At 41.1% G+C, this 23,927-nt stretch overlaps 1 protein-coding gene across 1 annotated transcript in view; it reads right to left on the reverse strand.

Annotated features, from left to right (window-relative positions):
- WDR41 (WD repeat domain 41) overlaps positions 1-9,336 on the reverse strand; it is a 49,682-nt gene extending 40,346 nt beyond the window's left edge. Inside the window, exons 1-2 of the mRNA XM_055124217.1 lie at positions 9,046-9,336; positions 6,497-6,612 (exon numbers count right to left, since the gene is read on the reverse strand). Of these exons, the coding sequence (XP_054980192.1) occupies positions 6,497-6,612; positions 9,046-9,096 (167 nt within the window). The 5' untranslated portion in view covers positions 9,097-9,336. The remainder of the gene's footprint in view (positions 1-6,496; positions 6,613-9,045) is intronic.
- Between the last annotated feature and the right edge of the window lie 14,591 nt (positions 9,337-23,927).

The raw sequence follows: 23,927 nt of genomic DNA on the forward strand, positions 1-23,927 counted from the left end.
CGAATATAGACTAGAGACTGAACACAATGGCCACTCAACACCCTTAATGCAAACCACAACACCTAATCAGAGAGAGAGAACAAAAGGGAATACCCTGCCATAGTGGCAGTGTGGGGTGGGGGGAGACGGGACTGGGGAGCGGGGGAAGGATGTTGGGTTTACTGGTGGTGGAGAATGGGCACTGGTGAAGGGATGGGTTATCGAACTTTGTAAGGGAGAAACATGAGCACAAAAATGTATAAATCTGTAACTGTACCCTCACGTTGACTCACTAAAAATAAACTATTAATTTTAAAAATAAATAAATAAAAAGAAATTTAAGAAGTTTACTGCTAAAATGAATTAAACGATCACTGTATGAGTGAAATGCAAACACAAAAGTTTGTGAGTTTGTAACTGTACATCAGTGATTCTCTAATAAAAAATTTTTTAATAAATAAAATGAATTTGAAACTACAGAAACAATTACTTTTCTACTCACTTCTCTCAAATCTTAAAATAGAGGAGTTAAAAAGATAATAAAGTGAGGGCCAGAGAGACAGCACAGTGGGTAAGGCGTTTGCCTTGCACATGGCTGACCCAGGGTCCATCCTCAGCATGCCATATGACTCCCTGAGTACAGCAAGGAGTGATTCCCTGAGCTCAGAGTCAGAAGTAAGCACTGATCACAGTCAGGTGTGCCTCCGAGCCCCCCCTCATCCCCCACCAAAAAAAGAAAATAGAGTGGGTAATGTGCTTGCATTGCCCACAGTCAACCTGGGTTTAATCACTAGCACCAATTAAGGTCCCCTGAGCCCTGTCAGACCTAATCTCTGAGATAAGAGTGGGTGTGGCCCAAAATAAAACAATCTTCACAATCTTGCTATATTTCCAAAATATAAATCAAAAGGACAAAATAAGAAGGAAAAAGAAGCTAAGGTAACAAATGCATAGCGTCATTCGCATTCTTCCATTATATGAGTCAAAGCACTATTCACCAACAGCACAAATTGACAAATTAACCATGAGAATCAATTATGAGAGTCTTGCAAAACAGTAAAGGGATATTTTGAGCAAAAAATTTATTTTAACAAAACCTACCAAAATATAATCAATATTCAATAAGATATGGAATATAAGCGTTTCTCAAGTTGTCAAATTGTTTAAAATATTGGTGTTACTGGTCCTGAAATTCATGATAAAAAAGGAATCCACTTGCACTCTTTTCCAGATATAAGTGCCTCAATAACTGTGAATGTTATACTTTTTTTAAGCTAAGAAGCACTAACCAATGTCACACAGTTTCTTAAACAACTTCCCAGTGCCATGGCCTATGAATTTATTAGTGCAGCTTAAAAATAAAATAGTCCATCTTCCAACTACACTGTTATGTGGCCTTCGAGATACCATTACTACCGAATGTGGTCTTCTAATTATCTCCAGCTGTTGAATACAGAGACTATTTCAGTTATCAATTCAATTATACTATCTTAGCCACCTGGACTTAAGTAAGGTAAGGCAAAGTGTGGAGCACATTCCACTCTCAAAGAGTAAACACGCAGTGTGGAAAACCCTGGTTGTTTCACACCAACACAGCACTACACTCACAGGCGCTCTTCCTTCCAGATTCCCCAGGTGAACTACAGAGACTCTCAGACTGGCTTCAGAATCTCGGGCCACTCCTGTTCAATCCTGCTTCCAGCCTTTTCCTTCACAGGTGTTTCTGTAAACCTTTCACAGAACTCCTTTTTAATATCTGCTTTCCAGGGGATCAAGCATTGGGAGGATCTTATCGTCTCAATGATTGATTTCTATTCTTTGAATATTCCTGAGAAAGACTATTCTTAACTTAAAATGCTTTTAAAGATGTGGCCTATCGCCTGTCTGTTGCTTGCGAATTGTCTCACCATGCTGGGTCTATTTAGTTTCTTGTGCAGGTACAGTTTCACCAACCATCCTAAGGGTACATTTTGCTGTTCAGCCTGGTATTTTATGGGTCACCTGATTCTTTTTTGAGTTATGATCACCATCCTACATAACCTTGTCTATTTCCTGGAGGAGCAAGGAATGGTCAAATGATCAACAGAAGGGAAAAAAAAAGCTATTCTTAAAATGTGTTATGAACTCAGTTTAGTTTAATATGTCAAACGCTAAAGTATTACATGCAATTTTAGCACAGTCCATTTTTTGGAATACTCGTGCTGAGGCTTGGCCTTCTTTAGTGATCTCCCAATCAATATGACCCTCACTTCGTGTTCAAAAAATACTAAAGAAGAAAAGAAAAGGCAGCTGTCTGTTAGGTTATACAGGATTTATTTGGTATCTTCAAAAACCAATCTGAGAAAATTTTCCACTCACTGATTTTAGCTGAGCCACCAAGAAAACAAGAAAATCCTTCTGCAAAATTCTCAATAAGATGATATTATCTAAACACCTGAAGCGTGAAACTTGGATTACAACAGCTGACAAAAAAAAGTAATGTCTACAAAAACTAAGTAAAAACACTGAAAAATCTAACAATGTAATATTAACTTTAAAACTGGAAAAGGATTCCTGCAATTTTACAAAGCATAAAAAAAGTTAAAAGCACCAATAAAGATAATTTTTACTTAACTACTGAATTAAAAATAAAATCTAGAGCTTTTAATTCTGCTTATAATATTTATGTAAGTTAAAGACTTTTACAACCTTACCAACACTCTTTAATTTCCTATTTTCCACAAGGCAGAAGTATTTTAAAGCTGAAATTTCTACATGTCTGACTAGAAAGCTTCATACCTAATTAGAAGTAAATTTTGGCAGAGTAATGACTTGACTACAAAGAACTAAAATGTAACTGATATTAATACCTTCACTTTATTTCCAAAAGCCAAAAGGTGGGTGTTTTAATCCATCCTAGACTTTCTAATTCTCTGCAATAAATAGTAAACAAGGCCACACATTCTTCTCCCTCCCCACAGCCAATGTCATTTGTAACAGGTCTCCAATGACTCTTCCAATTGGTAGTTTATTTATCTACTCAGAGAAAATGGGTCTGCTCCTAATTTGCTGAGGCCACTGAAAACATCACCAAGAGGATTAAAAAGTGCTTTCCAGAGGGGCTGCTCGTTCACACTGGTGACTTCCCTATAAGAACTCCAAGTTCACTGCACGTATAAAAGCACTTCAGCAGCCACACAGAGGCAGGCCCAATCATCCTAACTGAAACCTCTAGGAACCAGCCAAAGCCAGCCAACTGGATCAGACGAACCTAACCAAAACCTGCTGATCCAGGCACAAGTGTAAAGACTCACTCACTGAGCCCCATCTACATTGCCATGCTGCGAACTGATGGGATAAGGCACCATATACTGTGGTGTTTTAAACAACCAAGTGTGGAGTAGGAACTGACAGAACAATGGAAAGCTCACATATTCACCTATCGCTATTATTTATAGAACTTTTACTCTATCACTGAACAAGCACCACTGGAAGCAATGGGGGATGTAATCAAATATTTAGTATTTATCCAGTGATCATGACTCCACAAGACAGACCTGGCTGCTGACTCTCCTACCTGGAATACACACAGCGAAGAAGACATCTCAGAAGACAGAACAATGAACATGGACTTACAGCGGTTAATCTAAATAAGCATTTGAAGATCACAACCTGAAAATATTCTGCTTACTTTTTATTAAACTCTTTTAGACAACACAATTTGAGAACTGCCTAAGGAAAAAATGTTAACCTATCTAGCAACTTAATATGGTAAGATATAGTAAAAGAAAAATCAAACTGCCCCAAATCTCACCTTCCTAGAAATGTTTCGTTTCAGATAATATCACATCAATAAGAAAAGCAACTCTCAGGCCACAACAGGTATTACCAAAAAAAAAAAAGGCTCAAGATTGCTACACAGTGGAAGGAAAGTAGTACAGATGTTAAGGCCCTGCCTTGCAGGCAGCTGCATCTAATGTTCCCGTACTGTAAACAAGCTCCCAAGTACTGCCAGGAGTGATCCTTGAACAGGGAGCACCTGCAGTAAACCCTTAGCACTGCAGGGTATGGCTCCCAAATTAAAATAGAAACTTAAATTGTTCCACTGTGCAACATGCTATGATTTGACTGGTTCACATCAAGACAGGAAAAACAGTAAGGACAGTCTGTAACAGGTATGAGGCCAATCTTTACAAGCACAGCTAGGAGCACTCACTTTACTATAATCATTCGGCTGACTTTGTCCCTGGTTTCTGCCCAGGTTTACATTAACAAGGTTACCCATGGTAGGTTGACAGGAAATGTCAGTGCAGGGGCAGACCATGCAAGGAAAATAAAATGTCGCTAGAAGATTGGGATTTTGATCCGGAGGATATCGTCTCTTTTTTTGTTCATTTTGTTTTGTTTTGATTTTGTTGGGGGGAGCCACACCCAGTGGTGCTCAGGGCTTACTCCTGTCTCTGCATTTGTGGCGGGCTCAAGGGACCATGTGGGGTGCGAGATTAGGCCAGGTCGGATGTGTTTGCAATACCGCTCCAGCCCCAGGGGATGTCTTCTTGATCTCCCAACTTAGGGGATCAGCCTGAATGTGGGAACCTGGTAAATGCTTTCAATCATGTGACACACAAGTTAAACAATCATGTCTGCCTAGTGAAAACCCAATAAAAATTCTGCATATCAGAGCTCAAAGGAAGTCCCTGGTTGGTGATTCACACTGATAATTAAAAGGACACTGCACCCTGACAGGCTTTACACTGGAACCCTTCTGGGCCTTGTCCCATCCATCTCTTCAACTGGAAGATCGCCACTGTGTCCTTCATGATAAAATTAAGTATTGCTTTTTATCCTGGGTCTGTCAGTCAGCCTAGGAAGACCTGAGGGAGACAACCTGAGGGAGAAGTAGGAATCTGAAGCCATAGATGGTCAGGATTGTGGATGACCTGTGAGTCTGGGAGACTGCAACTAATGACAGAAGTTAAGGGAATATGTTGAACTGTGCTCTTCCCCTGTGAAAACAAACCAAACCCTAGGAAGCAGTGTTAAGAACTGCACTACACACAGGAATAGCAACTAAATACCTGAGACATAAGAAAAGCAGAAGGAACAGAAAGTGAGAAAAAAAAAAAATAGTGCCTGCCATAGGCAGGCTGAGGGACAAGAGAGAAACTGGGGACCTTGATGGAGGGAAATGAACACTGATGAAGAGACTGCTGAGGACATACTGTGTGCCTGAAACTCAATCATGAGTAACTTTGGAACTTTGTGATTCACAGTATTTCAATAGGAACAAAAAATGTTTTGTTGTTTTATTTTTGTGCCACAACTAGCAATGCTAAGGGGTCACTCCTGGTTCTGCACTCAGGAATTATGCCTGGCTGTGCTTGGGGGACCATATGGGATGCCAAGGACCAAACCTGCCTTGGTCGAGTGCAAGGCAAATGCCCTACCCGGCGTACTATTACTCTGGCCCCCTAGGAAAAAATTTCTTTTAAAAATAGAAGTCAAGGGGCCAGAGCGATAGCACAGCGGGTAGGGCGTTTGCCTTGCACGCGGCCGACCCGGGTTCAATCCCCGGCATCCCATATGGTCCCCCAAGCACTGCCAGAAGTAATTCCTGAGTGCAGAGCCAGGAGTGTGACCCAAAAGGAAAAAAAAAAATAGAAGTCAAAAGAGTATCAGAAGTGACAGAATTAGGAATAATGTTAGCAGCAATTATCCAGAGCGGAAAAAGAAAATATTTCAAAAGTAAAGCAGAAAATGAGAGATAATAGTGGTAGATTTTGGCAGAAGCAAGTGAAGCTAAGGAGTCAGGGTAGTATGTAGCAAGAACACAGTGTAGGGAATCATTCACTCATTTAACAACTATTAATTACCGGCCACAGGGAAGGCACTAATGTCTTGCACTAAGGTTTTTTGGTAAATAAGAAAAATATGGTCTCCTTTCTCACAAAGCTTACAATCTATCATACTATCAGTGGTATGATTTTTACTGTGACACATTAAGTAGTAACTGTTTTTAAAGATAAGTATATAGTTATCCTATATAAATATGGGCTTCAGAAACATGCAGATTAGTAATGAACTAAATCTACAGTTTTAAGACCCACACACTAGCTTACATGCTACATAATTCAGGATAATTACACTTTAAAAGAATTTCATCATTAACCAAAAATTTAAATTAAATACCTTACCTTCCATTAGAAAAATAACACATTTCCCATATTTATCCAATTTAAGGTTCTTTAATAACAAGAGCCACCTGAATTTCCAACTCACATGCTTCCTCTAAACAAGAGTATTTCTAAGCATTCAAAAGCCCTCGAAAATAATCATTGAGTCACCAAGTAAAACACTGACTTCTAGGCAAGAAATTAGATACAAATTTCATCACGACATAAATGTCAATTTCTATTAAATGCTGCAAATGATCAGTTTTATAACTTTTAGAAAAAAATGAATTAATTCTAAAGTTGATTCAAATATGAAATGCCCTAAAAACTTTTCCATTAGCAAATGAACAAGTAGAGTTTCTTACCTGTAGTCATCTAACTGGACCAGAAATCGTACAATGTCATGATGTGCTTTTAGTACAAGTAATTCAGTATAGGGGTTCTGGGTCTGTTCTTCACCTATCGTCTGTAAAGGAGATTTCTTATATTGGAAAAAAAAATAAGAGAAAAGAGAAAAAGAAAGATGAAATGATTTATGATGAAAAACCATACTGAAACCAAACTTATTAAGAACACAAAATTTTAAAAAGCTGCAAGATAGCATGTTCTAAAATAACATTTCCCCAGTAACAACCAACAGCCTACTTAAATGAAGATTTCTCAAACGACAAACTCATGCAATAAATTTTTGTATTTTCAAAGCACATTATATTTACCAAATGGATGCATTTTACATAAGTTATACCTCAAAGAACCTGACCTTTAAAAAATAGATAGGGCTGGAGAGATAGTACAGTGGGTAGGACCCTTGTCAACACTGTACAAAGCCAATGGGTCCCTTGAGTCTCACCAGGAGTGACCCCTGAGCACAAAGTCAGGAGTACTCAGCACTGTCCTGAGCACTACCAGGTGTGACCCAAAAACAAAAAACAGAAAAAAAATGAGTGGACGAGCCAAATTCAATATTTTAGATCATATATTTCCCAACAAAAACTTGAGAGAAAAAACATCTTCGTTGAGTTCAGTCACCTCGTTGAGTTCACTCAACATGTTCACTGAATTTGAACAAAGGAATGAATAAAATCATTTATATCAATGGATTCAATCTGGGAAAATATAATCTTGATGATAATCGTTAAAAAAGTATTCAGTGGCACTTCACTTGCGAGACACTGAATAAAGTACATATGGCATATAATTCATAATAATAAGTAAATTCCCCTTCTATTGTCAAATGCAGTAGTACTTCATGGGGTGCGGGGGGGAGAAAACCCTCCATCTCAAATGTGACACCACTTACAATCTGGACCAGTTAACTGTTGTTGAGACACTATCTTGGGCATGGAGAATATTCAGCAGCATCCCAAGCCTCTACACACTAGATGCCAGTGAAAATCAAGTATTTTCCCCAAAACCATGACAATCAAAATATCTCCACTCATTACTGTTTCCAAATTCCCTCCTAGGAGGGAGGTGGGAAGGTACTGAAGTGACAGGTGAGGATTAAGGCTCCAGTCACACAGGTGACTGACCTAGTCCCCTGCAACGCATATGATAGTCCCCCAGCACTTGCCAGGAGGGATCCCTGAGCACAGAGCCAAGAGTAAGCCCTGAGCACCACCTGTGGCCCAAGAACAAAAATAAAACAAAATTTTTAAAAATCAGCAAATATTCCCGAAAGGGGTAAAATTGTCTCAGCAGAAACACTGCTGAAACTAGAAAGTGGGACACGAAGTTCTTTCATAAATAAGGGGAAATCGGGGCCGGAGCGATAGCACAGCGGGTAGGGCGTTTGCCTTGCACGCGGCCGACCCGGGTTCGATCCCCGGCATCCCATATGGTCCCCCAAGCACCGCCAGGAGTAGTTCCTGAGTGCAAAGCCAGGAGTAACCCCTGAGCATCGCTGGGTGTGACCCAAAAAGCAAAAAAAAAAAAAAAAAAAAAAAAAAAAAAAAAAAATAAGGGGAAATCATTGGTCTGATAAGTTCGGCAGTTTATACTTTCATATCGAACGTGTACGACTTGATATGCATGTTTTCCAAAAATACTCAAGCCAAAACAGTAATTTGTCCCATCTGCGTAGCACTTACTATGAAGAGAAAGCCAAAACCGAATAATCTGAAAACTCTATACCCCCTCCCTCAAATTAAAATCTGCTAGACACAACAGAACATTAAATTCTTTTATTAATTTAGCTAATATAGAACTGTCCTGTATATTGTATATACTGTACTACTCAATTCTTCACATTTTTCCACAATCTTCAGGACTTCGGCCTATCGGAAACGCGCCTAGTTAGAAGAAACACTTTCTGTTTTTACAACAGACCAATCTCAACTACACATACACGAGGAAGTTAAAACTGGGAAGTAAGGAGGCCCCTTGTTATCCAGAAGCCAAAGTCAAAATCCTCAACCATCAATACAACTGTGTCCTGGAAGAAACACACAGAAACACACATTCCATTCATCTGTAGCACAGGAAGCAGGATCTAGGCAGCCCCGGTTCCAAAGGTCCAAAATGTGTAACAAAATGTGTAACATTTGTAACAATGTAAATGCAAACCCCATTAAGGTTCAATCACACCGCGGCGGTGCAAGAAAACAAAACAAAAACAAAAACAACACGTGAGGCTCGGGTAGGAAACCCCAGTGACGAACCTGAGTCACTCACTATCCAGACTTTGCAAGTAAGTTAAAAGGGAGCAGGGGGTCCTCGCCTCGCCCACTCCAGCTCAGGGTGACCAGAGTGACGCGGCGGGGGGCGCTGGTCCCGGGAGTGGGGGGGGTCCTTTCCTTTTTTTTTTTTGTTTGTAAAACCAAAAGAAGGCCGGTTCTGGGAGCGCCAGGGGCTGAACCCCTTTGGGGTTCTCCCGCCCGCGTCTCCGCCGCCCCGGCCCGGGGGGCCCCTTTACCTCGGCCAGCCCCTGGGGTTCGCGGCCTCCCCCGATCAGCCAGCGCAGCATCCGGGCGGCGGCCGCGGGCAGCCTCGGCCTCCTCCTCCTCCTCCTCCTCCCCGCGGAGCGACGCCTCCGAGACGCCGGTCGTCGCCGCCCGGGATCGGCCCGCGGGACGGAGGACGGGACAGAAGCCGGCGCGGTGGGGGAGACTTTTGTCCCCACGGCGCTCCCGTACGAGCAGCCACGGGGCCCGGGTCGGGACGCGGCGCGGGGGGAGCGGCAGCCCCACGGCGAGGGCGGCGCGCAGTGAGCACGCGCGTACGCGCGGGGGGCGGGGAGCGGGGGGCGTGGCCGGCTCGGAGCGCTGGGCCTCGGTGACTCTAGCGGCCCCTGGTGGGCGCGCGTGGCGCAGCACGCGGTGCTTGGCAGAGAAGGGGCGCTGTGGGGAAGCAGTTCTCTTTCTCCTGGGTGCCTTTGGGCACCCTGCACCTGGGCGAGGAATCTCTCACCACCACCCCCAGGCCCCGCCCCCCCCCAGCCCCAGCGCTGCCTGGAGAAAGTGTAATTCAAGAGCCTTCTGTATCCAGGCTAACCCAGTGGCAGGTGTGTCTAGGAAGAGTCTGGTCACTGTTTATGTGGGCTGACAGAGCAGGGCGACCACTCTGGACAAGAGCTGGGTATGAAGGTAAAGTGATCTACAGGATAACCCTTTCAGTAACAGTATTGAAAACCTTAGGGCCTAAAAGGAAAAAATGGGGGAGGGATGTAGGATGACATTGGTTTGTCTTTTTCCCCTTGCCACAGCTTTATTGGGTTACACCCATCACAGTGCTCCCGAGGCACTCCCATTCCTCTGTGCTTATCTTTAATCTCTCCTCTTTGCTCTCTTTTCCAACAGGTTACTCACCTATATTCCCAAATCAGACCCTATTGAGACTTGTAAAGTCAAATTCTTCAGGGATCTCTGAATTCTGTACTTGTAAATGAAACATTGCTTTTCTCCTTCCCTTATGTCCTTTGCATAGTTTACTTCAGAGCAATGTCCTTTTTGTATAAACACAGAAGACCATTAATGCTATGCTTTTGTAATGTGGGAGTTAATTGATTTCAAATAATTTTTACTCCTGGGCATCTGTCATATGTATGAGCAGCCACGGGGTACACAGGGAAGAGGCAGCCCTAGGGCGAGGGCTAGGCACAATGATCACGCACATGGGGGTATGGTTTAAGCCTCAGTTGCCCTTAGTTCCTAGCACCCCAGAATCAGGGTCCCAGTGAAGGGACTGGATTGACCCAGGGTAAGCTGTGAGCTACCGTGGCATCAAATCGGGACAGGCCAAGCACCATAATACTTAACTGTAAGTTACGAGCACAGTCATGGACAAATTCTGTCATGATCCAGAGATTAACAGCTGGCTAAGGACCCTGCTAGGGTTAGGAAAGAACTATCTGACCTGAGCACTGTAGTCTGGGATCTATAGCGAGATGTCCCTAGGAGAGCCACCCCACAGGCTTAATATATCTCTTACTGTGTCCATATAAAATGACTAGAAATATTATTAAGTAAGTAAATCTAAGATGATTGCTTGTGCACTAAATAAGGCCTTAGATGAGCGGATCTCCTGACAGATCTTTGTCTTAGAAGAGCTTCCATGGAAGGAAGGACTTCCCACATGTTGATTGTGCTGCCTCACCTAGGTGTAGTTGCTACCCCCAGTGCCTGGAAGTTGGGCTCTAGACAGATGCTGTGAAACAGAGCGTGGAGTAATAGATTAGTATGTGGGGACAGGAGGAGATGGGAATGAATGGCAGCGTGAGACTGGAATGGGGCATTTAGTGAGACTGGAACAGGTGCGTGGGGAGAATGGAATAAATGGCAACTGATCACCAACCAGCAGGGAGGCCTGTTCCCTCCTTCATGCGTCTGTCGGTAGCGGCAGCAGGCTGGGGTGGGGAAGCGGCTCATGACCACTGAACTCACGTGGCGGGAGAGAAAGCCCACTGCAATACTCGCTCATTGATTTTGTGATTACACAGAGGGGGAGAAGAGAGAGCGAGGGAAAGAAACTGCCATTAGGTAGGCTGGGGGATGGGGAGTAGTGGTTGGGGGGACATTGGTGGCAAGAAATGTATACTGGGGCCGGAGCGATAGCACAGCAGGTAGGGCGTTTGCCTTGCACGCGGCCGACCCGGGTTCGATCCCTGGCATCCCATATGGTCCCCCAAACACTGCCAGGAGCAATTCCTGAGTGCAAAGCCAGGAGTAACCCCTGAGCATTCCTGGGTGTGACCCCCCCCAAAAAAAGAAAGAAATGTATACTGGTGAAGGGTCGGGTGTTGGAATATTGTATGGCTGAAGGTCGTGAACAGCTTTTTAACTATCTCACAATCAATTAGAAAAATTTTAATTAAAAATATGTGTACTGTCAACCTTCAAGTTTTCATGAATCCTTACAGAAATTCTATTATCCTTACTTCATTAATAAAAAAAAAACTAAGAGAATTTTTCTAGAGCTAACAGGTAGGAAGTAGCTACCCAGAGAATAAAATTCAATCTCCAAAGCTAGTGCTTTTGCCTGATCATCTGAACCCCATATACATTTGTTGGATTAATACATTGGTTGGGAAATGTGTAGTAGATCTCTACAAGAATTTTTGTTTACTTACTGTATAGCTGTAAGGAAAGATAGGAGAAAAGAAGCACTAAAAAAGACCACTTGACACATCATAAATTAGAATTTCTTGGAGTTAAGAACTCCAGACACCCAGATCCAAGAGACTGAATGGGCCTCAGTGAAAATCAAACCAAATAGAAAAATTCTAAGGCACACTGTACTTAGAATGACAAAAGCCAGTAAGACAAGACTATTGAAAGCAACAAGATCAAACATGCAGAACTCCCATAAGAATCACAGCAGATCTATCAAATGAAACTATACAAATCAGAAGAGACTGGTGGAATATAGTAAAAATATAATAATAATAGATGAAATGAAAACCTCACTAAGAATACTCTATCCAGCTAATCAGATTCAAAGGAATTGTGCAAAGCTTCATGGACAAGCAACAGCTCAGACAGCTACTAGCCTTATAATCAGTTTTGCAAGAAGCATTACCAGAGTTTCTTTTAAAAAAGACAAATTTTGGGGCTGGAGCAATAGCACAGTGGGTAGGGCGTTTGCCTTGCACTCGGCCAACCCAGGTTCGATTCCCAGCATCCGATATGGTCCCCCAAGCACTGCCAGGAGTAATTCCTGAGTGCATAAGCCAGGAGTAACCCCTGTGCATCGCCAGGTGTGATCCAAAAAGCAAAAAAAATAAAATAAAGTAAAATGCTGATTGCTTTCAAGAATTAAAATTTGAAAAAAAAATGGGGAAAACAATGGAAAGTTTAATTTAAAAAAACTCTCAAAGTAACATAATGGAAAACAAAAAAATGCATGGCTTATTCCAAGAAACAAAATTAAGTAAAATTACTATGAAAAAGCCTAACATTAAACTCACTAGACAAAGATCTTAAAACAGCTGTCTTATAGATGGTCAAAGAGATAAAGGCAGGTATGAACAGAGTTATAAAAGTAACATAGGAACAAAATGAGACTATTGCTTAAAATAGTAACATTATAGAAAGGAATTGGGGGGAAAGTGTCAGGTAGAAAAATACAACTTTAATAAGGGCAAGGAGGATTAGTCTACAGTTGGAAGCCTGCCTCAAGTGCTGGGGGAGAAGGCAATCAGGATAGAGAAGGGACCATTATGACAAAAACAGCTGGAAGTGATCACTCTGGGTAGGAACTACTTGCTGAAAGTAGGTAAAGGAACAAACATGATAACCTCTCAGTATCTATGTGGCAGACCATAGTGCCCCGAAGAAGTGGGGGGAGGGGGAAGAGAGGTGGAGAGAAGGAAAGTGCCATAGAGCCATAGTTGCAGGCTGGTGGGGGAAAGTGGGGAGGTCCTGGAAGGGGGTTGGCAGAAGGGAAACTGGGGTCATTGGTGCTGGGAAATGGACATTGGTGGAAGTATGGCTGCTGGATCATTGTATGACTGAAACCTGAACATGAACAGCCTTGTAACTAGGTATCTCAGGACTCAATTCACTGTATCACTATCATCTCATTGTTCATGGATTTACTCCAGTGAGCAGGCGCCAGTAACATCTCCATTCATCACAGCCCTGAGATTTTAGCAGCCTCCCCTTACTTGTCTTTCCCGACAATTGGAGGCTTTTTCAGGGTCAGGGGAATGAGACCTATTACTGTTACTGTTTTTGGCATATCAAATACGCCACCAGGAGCTGGCCAGCCTCTACTGAAGGACTCAATTTTAAGAAAAAGAAAGAAATATAACTTAAAAATTCACCAAAAGGGGTCAAAAGCAAATCTGAGCAGACAAGAGACTTAAAAGAGAGAGAGAGAATGGGGCTGGAGTGATAGCACAGCGGGTAGGGCATTTGCCTTGCACGCAGCCAAACCAGATTCGATTCCCAGCATCCAATATGGTTCCCTGAGCACCACCAGGAGTAATTCCTGAGTGCAGAGCCAGAAGTAACCCCTGTGCATCGCCAGGTGTGGCCCAAAAAGAAAAGAGAGAGAGAGAGAGAGAGAAAGTAAATATAGACAACTGAAAAGAGAATGATTGAAATGATCAAGTATGAGAAACACACACACACAAAAAAAGAAAGAACCTATAAAGCATCTATGGAATACCACTAATTGGAAAAATGAAACTGTCTGATGTCCCTTTAGCTTCAAAAGTATATGGACTTAGGACCAGCAGGACAATTGGATATCAACATATAAATTTTGCCAGTCCAATAATGCAAAGAGAGGGGCCTGAGCAATAATATAGAAGGTAGGGTGCTTTCCTTGCAAGGCCTGACTGTGTTCAATCCCTGACACCATATGTGGTCACCTGAGCCCACCAGGAGTGAATCCTAAGTACAGAGCCAGGCAAAAACCCTGAGCACTGCTGGATGTGGCAAAAAAAAGCAAAGAGATATAGGGGCAGAACACATAGTTGAAGAAATAATGGGTAGAGACATCCCTGTTTTGATGAGTCTGATCAGTGATCATTCAAGATCAGTGATCTCCAAGAACAAACATGGAAACCCACACTGAAACGCATTATCATCAAGTTATTAAGAAACAAAGAGACTATGGAAAGGAGCAAGTGACTGGTTACATACAAGGGGATTTCAGTATATCAGTTTCTCATCAGAAACCTTCAGAGCAAGAGGTAGTGCCGCCGTCACCATCAGCTGACCAGGTTCAATTCCTGGCACCCCATAAGGTCCCCTGAGCATGCCAGGAGTGAACCCTGAAGGCTTCCCCACACCTCCGACACTCACAGTGCCAAAAACTCAACTATGAATTACTTTGCAAAATGGTGTCTGGCTAGAAAATATTTAATTATAATAAAAAAGCTATATTAGAAAGCAATTTTGTGACTGATAGAACATATAACGGCAATTCATTTTATTGGTGGAGACCTCTTCTCCACCCATTGGTGAATCCTCTTCTCCAATCTAAACTGGTTTTTGAAGTCTAGTGCTCTGCTGTCGCCCCAGAAATTCCTCTGCCGTCTTCCTGGAGTTCCTTTGTTTTAGAGTTCCCAGCAATTCTACTTACGTGTACATAACCAAGAAAAGTGAGAACACTTGTTTACGCAGAAGAAACATGTACACACATGTTTGTAGAAACAATCATCACAATACATGAAGGGGGTAATGATTAAAATGCCCATCGGTGGAAAAATGAAAAAACAAAACTTTGCCTATCATACAGCAGAGTATTATTCAGCCATGGAGAAGAACTGAGTGCTAATAAAGCCACACTTGGATAAACCATGACAAGTTTGCTTAGTGAAAGGAGCCAATCACAAAGACCATATTATATGGCTTCATTCATATAAAAGTCCAGAATCTTGAAATTTATTGAAACAAAAAGTAAATAAGTGGTTGTGGGGGCTTGGTTCCTAAACTTATCTTGCCTACTACCTTCTTTTCCGAGAAAAAAATCACTCAGTGTTCCCGTGGAAATCTACCTTCTTTAACAAACAGAAAGTGCTACAGAGGTTACTCCCACACCCAGTCCCTGGGACATGCCGGTGCCTCCCCGCCACCAGCTGACAGCATCACCCACTTTAGGAAGACAGCGCTATGGGGAGAAGCAAGTGAAGACAATAGGAATTAAAGTACACAAGATTTCTTGAGATTTTAAAGCATTCTAAAATTGATTACAGTAACAGCTGCACATACCTGTAAATAAAATTTTAAAACCATTGCATTGTCCACTTTAAATGTGGGCAGTGTATGCGATTTATATCTCAAAAGGTCACTCTTGAGGTCCCTCTGATGTTTATTGACAATCTAAAACTGTTGCTGCCCTGTTCACAATAGCCAGAATCTGGAAAAAACCCGAGTACCCGAGAACAGATGACTGGCTAAAGAAACTTTTGTACATCTACACAATGGAATACTATGCAGCTGTTAGAAAAGATGAAGTCATGAAATTTGCATATAGGTGGATCAACATGGAAAGTATCATGTTAAGTGAAACGAGTCAGAAAGAGAGGGACAGATATAGAAAGAGTGCACTCATTTGTGGAACATAAAGTAACAGAATGGGAGACTAACACCCAAAAGTAGTAGAGATAAGTATCAAGAGGAGTACTCCACAGCTTGGAAGCTGACCTCACACGCTAGGTGAGGCAGCAGCTCTAATAGAGAAGGGATCACCAAGCAAAGGGTGCTAGGCAGGCCCACTAGGGATAGGAGATACAGGCTGAAAATAGACTATAGACCGAACAAGATGCCTACTTAATACCTCTGTAGCGCCTTTGGACCCTGCTGCGGAGCGAGCATGATGGAAGAGCCCAAGGAAGCGCTCTTGGACTCCAAACAGCCCACTGAACTAATTCCGGCATGGGACCAGAGACCCCACGGTGCGCTGAAACAGTGGGAGCCGGGCATCCCCCAATTCTTTTAACCTCTCTCTCTCTCCACACCTCCCCCCTGAGCACAGCGCAGGATCCGAGGTTTTCCTGAGCGCAAAATGGAGACGCCGAGCCTCTCTCTAGGCTTCTTCATCTTATGAGCACCATAAAAGGGTAAAAGTTTGTAGTGATATTTCTGGTTGTACTTTTCCTGGACTTTATACAGAAACCCAAAACCGCGTGGCCGCGACCTAATGTCATCTTAGCATCAGCAATATGTAATATGTCCCTTTTTAATGGGTCGGACTTTTGTGGGAGATCCTAACAAGAATAGTAAGTCTGTTGCTGAAATATTGAAGGCAATCAAAGTGGTAGCCATCTCTCTAGACTGAACTAAGCTATATCCCCACGCCGGCTGAGAAGAAATATCCTTCTTTCTCGGGAAGAAACGCGGCGTGGTGTCAAACATAGTGTGATGTCCATTAAGCAAACAGACCTGGTGGCGTGGGAATGGGATATAAGGGGAAAAATTATGTACATGGAACAGTGGGACGCTGGTGGAATCTCGAGCCGGAGCCGATACCAGCGCAAGCCCTTCGGTTCCAGAAACTGCTTGCAGAAACTCTACTAGTCTATCAACTAAGCCAGAGCCCCACGCCTGCCGATGACGGGAAATAACCATCCTTTTCGGTTTTTTTTTCCCTTGTCAGGCAGCGTGGCGATTACCAAACAGGCGTGAACTCGGTGGCGCGGGGCAAGGGGGAAAAAGAAAAGTTATGTAACAAACAGCGGGACTTAATATCTCTATATTCTTAGCAGTGGAGAACTATCAAATGCCTCCTTGGCAATAGGACTGCTTCCCTTTTTTGGGGGAAACCCCAACAATGGTAGTGAGTTGTGTGTTGAAACATGGAATGTAATCGAGATAAGGCATAAACGAAGTGGAACTTATCATGTACAAGGGTGGGGACTGGGGAGGTGGGAGGGGGTGGCAGGTATACTGGGGGGGTTGGTGATGGGAGATGGGCACTGGTGAAGGGAAGGGTGTTTGAGAATTGTATAACCGACATAATCCTGAGAACTATGTAACCCTCCACATGGTGATTCAATAAAATTATTTAAAAAAAAAAAATACCTCTGTAGCAAACCACAACACCCAAAAAGAGAGAGTGAGAAAATGGGAATGCCCTGCCACAGAGGCAGGGTGGGGTGAAGGGGATAGGGTGGGAGTGGTGGGAGGGATACTGTGGCCATTGGTGGTGGAGAATGGGCACTGGTGGAGGGATGGGCACTCGATAATTGTATGACTGAAACGTAAGCATGAAAACCTGTAAGTCTGTAACTTTGTCTCACGGTGATTCACTAATAAAATAAAATAAAATTTTTCAAAATAAATAAATAAAATAAAAATAAATAAAACTGTTGCTGCCATATAAGAGTAACTATTTTTGCCTCGCATCTCGTTGAGCAGGATGGGTCTCCTTGCCCTCTCTAACCATTTGCTAGTATGGAACCAGCATCACCAGGGTTCAATCAGAACACGATTCACCCCACGGGAGACAGGTAAGCAACTAAGTAAAATCAAGGTTCTGCCAAAAAGAGTAAAGGAGGGGCTGACTGGCGGAGGCCAGCAGGGAGATAGTATAGGGGTTAGGGGTCACATCTTGCATGTGTCTTCCCCCGGTATAATTCTCAGTACCACGTGCCCTCCTGAGCTCTGGGCATTGCTGGATATAGACTTGGAGGCACCTGAGCACTGCTGAGGTATCCTGGTAGTTCTCAACACCACAGAGCCCAAGCAGTTCTGTAACCCCAGGCCTTAGCCCTGAACTGCCAGGGTTGACGGTTGTCAGGAGCGGCCCTTCGGCCCCCTGAGTACCACCTGAGAAGATCCCTTTACATTTTCCTAATTTTTCCTAAAATCACTCTATGAGACTGGCAGATAAAAAAAAAACAATCACAGCTACAATTTAACCGATAATGAAATTAAGCCTCAAAGATGTGAAGTAATTTAATAATGGTGACATTGCCTGTTAAGTGATGGAGCCAGGACTCAAACTCAAGTTTTCCTGAATCAAGAATTTAAATATAATAGAAACCATACCCCTACTAATTAGGGCCTGTACCCAGCGCAGTGTCAATCATAATTTTTAGAAAATCCCAGTAAAAGACCCCCAGCAGATCACAATCCCTACTCGATCTTTCCTCTCCCTTCGCCCTCTAACAAACACATCTGCTCACTCTCTCCACCTAATCTCTTCTGAACAAATTCCATTGCACCAATATATCCTGTGCTCTAATTCAAACAATGAATTGCTCAGCTAAGGATTCTGCATTCCTACTAACAAGTTTGTTGTATGTTTTATGGAATTAGAATGCAGCAAAATTTTAAATTGAGTTCTCTATCTATCCTTAATGGCTTTTCATTCATGATTATAGTATTTGTAATGAGTGCATTGGTGATGACAGAAATCCACCATAACATATTTCATTGTCTGAATTAGCTCCAGACTTTTATTTAATGACTTATTAATCAAACACAGTCAGTCAATAGTGTATCACATTAAATCTCTGAACAACACAAGCAAAGAGTTTTTTATTTTCTCAGCGTGTAACCATAGTGCAATCTCTAGCAATATGAATGTGGTCAAACATCCATCCACAGTTCTATTACATCTGCAGCTCTATTAGTAAAGGTCAGCTTAGGTTAGTTCACTGTCAGAGCTAGAAAGTTGCAAGAATAGATGAGCTTAATTGCTTTATTGTTACTATCACTAAACCTGTTTAGAATTCTGGTACATAAAGCTACCTGAGATATTAAATCTTCATTTAAGCTACCAGGTAGTATTAGTTAAGTTTGGGTTCTTACCCATAAGCCACCTTAACTATTAATGCTACAGATGAGCACATTTAAGATACTTCGTAAATCAGCAGTGGGTAATGTATATTACAATTATTTTACCACCTATTTCACCTGTAATCAATCAATAAGCACAATATTCCATTGGACATACAAATCCTGAAACTATCTATACAGAACAACAATATTACACCTTTAGCTAGGGGAAAATAAAATGAATTTAAAATTTTACTAGTTTACTTCTTTATATAGACCAGTGATTCTCAACTTTGCTGCACACCACAGTTACTCAGAGAGTTGCAAAGAACACTGATGCCTAGGGTCAGAGAGGTATTACAAAGGCTAAGGCCCTTGTATTGCATGTGGTCATCCTCTGCACATCACTGGGAGAGAGAGCACAGAACTGGGAGTAGAACCCCAGGTACCCCAAGAAATTGCCCAACCTCCCTCCAATAATATTTACATTTTTAAACATATTTGGGCTATAACTTAGTAGAGTTATAACTATAACTTAGTAACTACTATAACTTAGTAGACCTGACTTGCAGGTCTGCAACCTGGGGTGTGATCCCCAACACCACATAAAAAGTGATGCTTGGATTCCACCCAGAATCCAATGTAATCATTATATAGTAGAATGTAAAGCCATATGGGAGTAAAAATGTAGTTTCCCAGATGACTATAATATGTAACTAGAGTTAAGAAAAGCCATGGTAAGACGCCATGGAGATAGTGCAGGGGGTAAGGCACTTGCTTTGCATGCGACCGACCCAGTTTCAATCCCTGGCACTGCATATAGTCCTCCAAGCAACACTAGGAGTTTTCCCTGAGTAATGCTGGGTGTGGGAGAGGGAGGGAAGGGAGGGAAGGGAGAAAGGGAGAAAGGGGGAGGGAGGAAGGAAAAAAGGGAAACAGTGAATCAGAAAGGTAGTATAGTGGGCAACACTTGTTTTACATGTGGCTGACCCAGGTTCAATCTCTGGCATCACATACAGTTCTCTGAACGGTGCTAGGAGTTATCCCTGAGCACAGAGCCAGAACTAAGCCATGTACAAAACCAGCTATGCCCTCCCACTAAGAGAAAAAAGAAAAATCTTGGGGGCTGGTGTATGTATAGGAGAAGGAGAGAGAGAGAGAGAAGGAGAGAGAGAAAGAGAGAGAGGAGGATGGTGAGGGGAGAGCAAAGGACAGTGATGAGTTGGGAGCGGTTAAAAACCAAAGGATAACTAAAAGTCTTAGGGCATGAAATTAGGCTGGAACACTCAACTTTCCTAGTAGTAGGTAAATTTTATAATTCTAAAATTAAAATTAATATATAAATCCATTGCTCTATTGCATATTCACATACAACATTCTACTACATGCCGAGTTCTGTTGCAAGCCATCAGAGAATCTTAAGTAGCAGTGGAGAATTTTATGATTAAGAGAAAATTAAAAGGCTTCTTACATTTCCTATAAGAGAAAATAAAAAGGCTTATGATCTTTCCTAGCTGGGTGAAAGCAAAAGGCTGAATTAAAATAATTATATATAATTTAAATGACTATCATTTTATTCATTTCATGCTGCCTAAAACACACCAGATACTGGCATGTTTTAAGAGCACAGAATATGAACTTGTTCCAACTCCATATTTTTGAAGAATCTCATAGCAAAGATGCTTTTCTTCATCTTTTATTTGCCCAGTTTAATGACATTTAGGATTCCTGAGCTAAGTCATGTACTCTGGTGTCTTATTACTGCTCAACACTCTATGGGTTTGGGCACCTGCCAGTGATTACTTGAATTCTTCAGTGCAATACCTTTTGCATGTTGCTAAGTGGTCAGCATTCACCATATAACTATTTTAGCCTTTAAACTAAAAAAAAATGCAACACAACATTTTTCTTTCAAGATTAGAAAATAAAAACAGAAAATTCACAGCTGTCTATATACATTTCCATAGCCACAGATCCTGAAGTGGTATTATTCCCAATTAGCAAAGGGTTTCCTTGGGAACTAAATTACTATTCCTCATTCATCCATCTGCTTCCTTACTCCCTGTATTCAGGGAAGGCATAAAAGTTACTTTGCACATGATACATATATGTGGGATGACATAAAGAAGCTGCCCAGTTTTTTCCAAGTCAGTCATTTAAAAGATCTATTTACACCCATTTCTTCTAAAAATAATAATAAAAATCTGTAAGGGGCAGGAGGCTCGTATTAGCTTAGTTTTTAATGAGATAAAACTGCATTAATTGCATGATTTTTAATAATATCAAAATGCATATATTTCCAATAATATGAGAAATAAAAGTATTCAAAAAACAACTGAATTATGTTTCAAATCTACAGCATAATAATGACATCTGCATATATTAATATTTGCAAAAGTATATCACAATACATCTAGATAACATCCATTACTATACATAGTAACAAATATTTTCCTTATGATTTTTAAATTTTTTAAAATAACTTAACTAAGCATTTTCCAAAACCTGTCCATAGTTTCTTAATTCTAGCCAGATGTTCAGTATAGCTTGACATGTTTATGAATGCAGTTAATATTAACTCTTTCAACTAAAGACCCTCTCTCTAAGTGACAAAAAACCCTTCCTCTTTACACTCAAACTTAGAATAGTACAAATCTTACACCTATTTACCATGCCTGTAGAAAGCTTATATCAAGGACTGTAACAAAATGTTTATTTTTTAAGCTTCATAAGAGCTTTAATTTTTTATTTCTTCTTTAAGAGAAGGACACTTTGATGTTATCCTATAAGTTTTAAAAGTTAATGTAATGGAAAATGGCATTTAATTTTCTTCTTAAATGCAATTATGTACAAAATGTATAAATACATATTAATATACACATATAATATAAATTTTAATTATACAAATATATTAAAGCACATATAAGTATATGAAAATGCAAAAATAATTACACAATTAAGTTGATGGGGGCTGAAAGGGAGGCACATTGGGGTCCTTGGAGAAGAGAGATGGGTGTGGTGCTGGAATTATGTGCATGGGAAACCACCAATAACAGTATTGTAAATCACAGGATACCAATTAGTAAAATAAGTCTTTTCCAGGTGCCAGGATGTGAATCAAATTGGCAGATTAGATGTCATACCTGTGTGAGGCTCTGGGTTTGATATGTAACACTGCAGGACTCCTGAGCACTGTTAGGTATGGCTCTGGTGCCTCCCTCAATACCCCCAGATATTTGTCTTTACAATGCTTTGCCATGAGTTCAGTACAGACACTCACAAGAAAGGATGGGGGGAATGTTAGCCTCTATTCTAGGCAGTCAAATGCCCAGATAAAAATTCTATTGATGATCTCAAAAATTTAGGAATTACTACTAATCTATCATAACAATGCAGTATAGTTCAAATAATCAACAAATAGTCTCCAGATATTTACCTTTAAATATTGTAAATCTTATCAATTTCCACCAGAATTTTTAGCTCATCAATAGCAACTAGTTGACTAAATAACAGGTTCTGGAGGCTGGAGAGAAAACACAGGGATAAGGCACTTGCCTCGACAGAGCCAACCTGGATCCAGTCCCTGGCATCATATATTGTGTCTCCAGCACTGCCAGAAGTGATCCCTGAAGACAACGCCAGGAATAAGCCCTAAGCACAGCATATACAGCCCGAAGGGAAAAAAATGAACAAAAAAACACAGACTCTGCCAGAAATGCATTTTGAAGTGCCTGTTATAGCTGGAGGACTCTGAACATGCACCTAAAACTGTCACATCAGACTGACATAGACCTAGGCACTGTCTAGTTCCCTTTTTTCTATTTTTCTTTATGATAAATATTTTCTGTTGCAACAATTAGAAAATTCCAAAATACTGACTTATTAATTGAGATTTCTTGAACATCTTCTATATATCAAGCTAATATGTGATTAGCAGAAAGAAAAGAGAACACAAATAAATTGACATCTAGAATAATGAGCTCCTCATTAAATAGGATATTGCTTACAGCAACAGGAACTTGAAAAATCACCCAAAAGATCAGATAAAAGCATCACTCTGGGCAAAATAACTCACAAAACTATAAAATGATATTTTTTGTAAAACAAAACAAAAATACTCAAAATAAGGACATTAGCAGCTCTTATTTTAATCTCATGTATTGTAGACATACAACTTCCTGAGAGCACAGGTGACCTTGCTTGTTTCTTAACAGTCAACGAGCAATAGGGATTCAGTTAAGACATTACTTGACAAATGCAAATGAAGTCCCTCAAAAATGGATGTTGAACACTTCCCAAATGTCATCAGCCTATGGTGGCTGGTAGCTTCTGTGTCCGAAGCCAGTACACACACACACACACACACACACACACACACACACACACACACATTTCACAGCTGTGGTAGACACCTTGCAGTTCAGCTTGTTTTTTCCTAGTGTGACCCTGCAATCCTTTGCTTCTTATAATGCAGTATAAATTTTAGACTTGTTATATTGCACACAGCCTGCCTCTTGAGTGGGAAAAAATCATTGCCTGGCTACAAGAAAGAAGTATCCTGGCAATGTAGATTGTAGAACACATAATATTCCAAGCCATTATTCCTTCTGTGTAATTACTGTAAAATCAGTGAAAAGGGAAAAATAAATGGCAATTATTGCTCTGAAGGGCAAATGTAGGTAATTGTAAATTGCCCTATAGAATTCTTACTTTCAGTGAACTGTGATGTCCCTAAATGCCCCCAGATGGCATTATAGCCTTGTTTTTCCTAAGTCATTTGTTTTCATATGGCACAGATCAAAAACTACTTTACCACGAAATTCCCTTTACTCAAATCATAAAAATGAATATGAAAAACATAATTTCTTTAAACTGCTTACTTCTTCACTTCAAATAAATTCTCAATTCTGAAATAGCTATGAATTTAAGATATCTTGATTAGAATAAAGAGAAAGTACTTTGTAAATAAAAGTGTTCATAATTCAGAATTTCCAGTAAAGAAAACAAACATGAGTTATTAGGGGGAGGGTGGGTATTCCATACTACTCTATCTTTTAAAATCTAGTAATAGGGCTGGAGATGTTGCTCAGGACAGCACTTGCCTTCCATGGATGAAGCCCTGAAT

This window comes from Sorex araneus, chromosome 1 (assembly GCF_027595985.1).
Source record: "Sorex araneus isolate mSorAra2 chromosome 1, mSorAra2.pri, whole genome shotgun sequence".
In the NCBI taxonomy this organism is placed as follows: domain Eukaryota; kingdom Metazoa; phylum Chordata; class Mammalia; order Eulipotyphla; family Soricidae; genus Sorex; species Sorex araneus.